The sequence below is a fragment of the Lactuca saligna genome, chromosome 2 (genome assembly GCF_052625555.1).
Source record: "Lactuca saligna cultivar CGN05327 chromosome 2, ASM5262555v1, whole genome shotgun sequence".
In the NCBI taxonomy this organism is placed as follows: Eukaryota; Viridiplantae; Streptophyta; class Magnoliopsida; order Asterales; family Asteraceae; genus Lactuca; species Lactuca saligna.
In genome coordinates, this window is record NC_136418.1 from 84,048,289 (window position 1) to 84,051,901 (window position 3,613).

General features: G+C 36.3%; 1 protein-coding gene across 1 annotated transcript; it reads right to left on the reverse strand.

Annotated features, from left to right (window-relative positions):
* Positions 1 to 1,450: 1,450 nt before the first annotated feature.
* On the reverse strand, positions 1,451 to 2,435 carry LOC145031126 (NDR1/HIN1-like protein 10). The gene has a single exon (XM_078979629.1). The coding sequence runs from the start codon at positions 2,333 to 2,335 to the stop codon at positions 1,592 to 1,594; it is 744 nt and encodes a 247-aa protein (XP_078835755.1). The 5' UTR covers positions 2,336 to 2,435; the 3' UTR covers positions 1,451 to 1,591.
* Between the last annotated feature and the right edge of the window lie 1,178 nt (positions 2,436 to 3,613).

Sequence of the window (3,613 nt, forward strand, 5' to 3'; positions counted from 1 at the left end):
ATTCTTCCTCATATGGAATTATAATGTCTAATCTACCCAACCATAACAACTTCATCATCACCTTCTTACATGATATACTGCTATAAACTGACTTAGATACATGACAATGTAGTTGTATTTTGATACAAAGGTCCTTTTTCAACCATGTGCAATCAACTTGTGTAATTTTAGGTTGTAACTTGTAACATATTAATAAAGACAAAAACACACAATAAAGACAAAAACACACTTAGCAGGCCATGTGATAGTCTTAGATTAGAAACAAAGTGGTTAAGAGCATCTACAATGAGGAGTTTAATGGAAAAGTTGAATGAGATGACATGTTTATTTATCATTCAATGGATACAACTCCACCATTGTAAAATACCACCTTGGCATTCAATGGATTTGGAGTTTGATGGCAATTGAATTCTTCAATGGGAAAAAGAAAAATCTTTTAAAAAAAAAAAGATTTTTAATATGTTCCACTTGTAGAGTTTGATGCATTGTAAGATAAAAATGAATAGAATTGTATGGAATAGTGAATGATGATGTGACACTCCATTGAACTCTATAGAGTTCAATGCATTGTGGATGCCCTAAGGCGTGTCAAATTGCGGATCCCAAGACTTTATTTATCATTTTAAGTTCAATAAATAATTGTGTGTTTATAGGGTGAGGTTTAACACATAAATAAGTTTATAAGGTGAGTTTTAACATATAAATAAGTTCTAACACAAACAAATATCGACTACCCGATAAAATTGCTTTGATGGTTGTTATTGAGGAGGACATAATTTTATAACCTTATAGAACCGTTTTTAATTTTAAGTTTTTATTAATCATGGTTCCAGTGTTAGGTCATATAACTCGATTTTGTTTTTAACACACTATTAAATATAGTTATATAGCCATAAGTTTTCAATTCGTTTGACTTTATTTGGTCGATTTTCTTGGTAGTATTTGGCAATTTCCTCTACTTCAACAAACTTTATCAAGTCCTCTATCGTTCCACCCCACTAAGGCTCCATTTGCCATAAAGTTCCAACAATCAGAAAACAAAACATGATGATTGTTTTATATTGCATTTATAAATTGGACTAGGACTTAGGTCTCAATTAAAAAAACTGCAATAGAAATGTATTTTCTTATAGGACTAAGAACAATACCCAACAAGACACATCTAAACAAACGGTTTATACTGTGTTTGTCATACCGGAAGTTGCTATTTAGACAGTTTTAACAAAAGGCGACTTGAGAACACCAGGACAGATTTATATCAACATTGAGCACCAAAAATTATTATGAAATTTTGCATCTAGAGGAAAGAACATAAATCAAAATTTGGGCTTTATAGGATTTATTACTTTCATGAATGTGTATTGAGATTATTACTAAATCTCAATACCAACTCAACATTGGAAGATGAATGAACACTAGAGCAATTAAACATATGGAAACACAAGAAGGATGAAAAACGAATTTGAATACATATATTCAAAAGAAAGGTACAAAAAAACAGCAGTCTGTACATATCATACTACGAAAAGGTCAGAAGATCTCGACTAGAACTGTATTAGGTTTCAGAAAAGCATGATAAATTACCTTGTAATCACAGACCAACCCTGCAGTTCTTGGAGCCACCAGACAAAGATCCACCGGTGCTATTTGTAGAAACCCCAATTGACAAATTAGGGCAATAAATCTTCAGAATCCGCCGTCTAGCCCACCAAGCACCGGCCTTAAACCGAACCCTAGCCATCATCCTCAAATTGAAGTCAACCGTGCCACGAGATCTCTCGCTACTGATACCATTCCGATCATCGACATAGGCGGACGCGGAAACGAAAGTTGCCCGAACAGTCGTCTCATTTTTCTTTCCCTGTGCGAAAGGCGGCACTGTTGTCTCCGAAATCGATTCGGATTTGTAGAAGACGGCAGCTTCGATGCGATCGTAGTAGAGAACGATCTTTGAGTTAGGATTACGTACAGTGAAACGAGCGTCCCAAGTGCCGGAAATCAGGGAGTTTGATGACATGTTGAAGTTAGATAGGGTTAGGGTATCTATACGGAACTGAGGGACTTGGGGGCGGAGGATGAGCCACATGATGAAGACTATGGTCCCGATGATGATAATGCAAGCAATAAAGACAGCGAAGATACGGCGGATGAAGGTGGCACGTTGTTGGTTGGCATAGGGATCGGAGTAGTAAGGGTTGGCAGAAACGTTGAAGTATGCGCCCTGATTCTGCGGTGGCTGTGCAACGTAAGGGTATGCAGTGGCAGTGTTGGTAGGATAGCCGTTGGAAGCAGGCGGAGCGGGGTAGCCGGTGACGGGCCGGTTCTGATCGGCCATTGCATGTGAGGTGGGGTTGTAGGAGAAGGCGGTGGTGTATATGACCTGTTGTTTGTATAGTCGGGGTGTGGGAGAGGTGGGGTATTGCCGGAAACCGCGTCATAATGTTTGAAACTTATATTTAAGGCCTGTATTGAGTTATTATTATTATTATTATTATTATTATTATTATTATTATCTTTTATTAACAAAGTATATAAACAAACTATAGAGGTAATCATTTGGATCTTTGGATCGAATCTAGACCATCCAAAATCCATTAATTTCTGCAAAACCGATTCGTTCCAAGAGCTGATCAGAATTGGTTCTAGTTCGATTCGGTTCAAATACTCACCCCTACAGTCATAATAGATAAACCAATTTTCGGTAAGACTTTAACGTTGTATTATATGCACCTAAAGTTATACCCGCCCAACGGGACAAAAACCAGAAAACCCGAACATGGACCCGTCACCCGTGTAACACCATGATTTGTCACCTGAATTTTGATTTTTTATTTAAAACACTTTTTAACGTAATAATGCAACATAATTCTAATTAAAAGATTATTTGAAAACATCATCAATGTTACTTAAATATCAAAAACGACCTCATTCAAGATTTAAGTTCATAAAACCAACACCAAACATGTTTTCAAAGCCAAAATTAAACGAAAATTCAATGGCATATCCAAAATAGTATCATTACTAAAATAATACTAAATAAAACTACCAAAAAGTCTCATCCTCACCAAGGCATCAATCATGATACTTGTACCAATACAATGCAAACGCAACAAGCTAAGAAACAAGTGTCTTTTTTTTTTGGAAAGGGAACTTCCCTAACGAGGGTTTCCGGGCCAGCTTTCGCGCATCGACTAATCCCCCGCTGCAAACATAAAGCTTTGCCTCATGCCCTGGAGTCACTGCAGGCGAACCTCCATGGTCACAAGGGCTGAGTGGTGCCAGGATTTAAACATGGGTCAATAGGTTATCCACCATATCTTCCACATGTCTTACCAAGTGAGTCAATCATAAGTACGATGTTATGGAACGTATATATCTCAAATGGTTCAAACGAAACATCATATAAAATTGCATTCAAACACTCACATAGCATAGTATTAGATACATCATATATCCAACACAATAATGCTCAAATATTATTCTTCTTTAGAGACTTTATATTTAGTTACACTATAATATTATAAGATAATATTAATCTTCATTTTCATCATTGATGATTGCTCTCCTCTTAATCACATTTGTAATTATTATCATAATACTTCCTATTTATAGA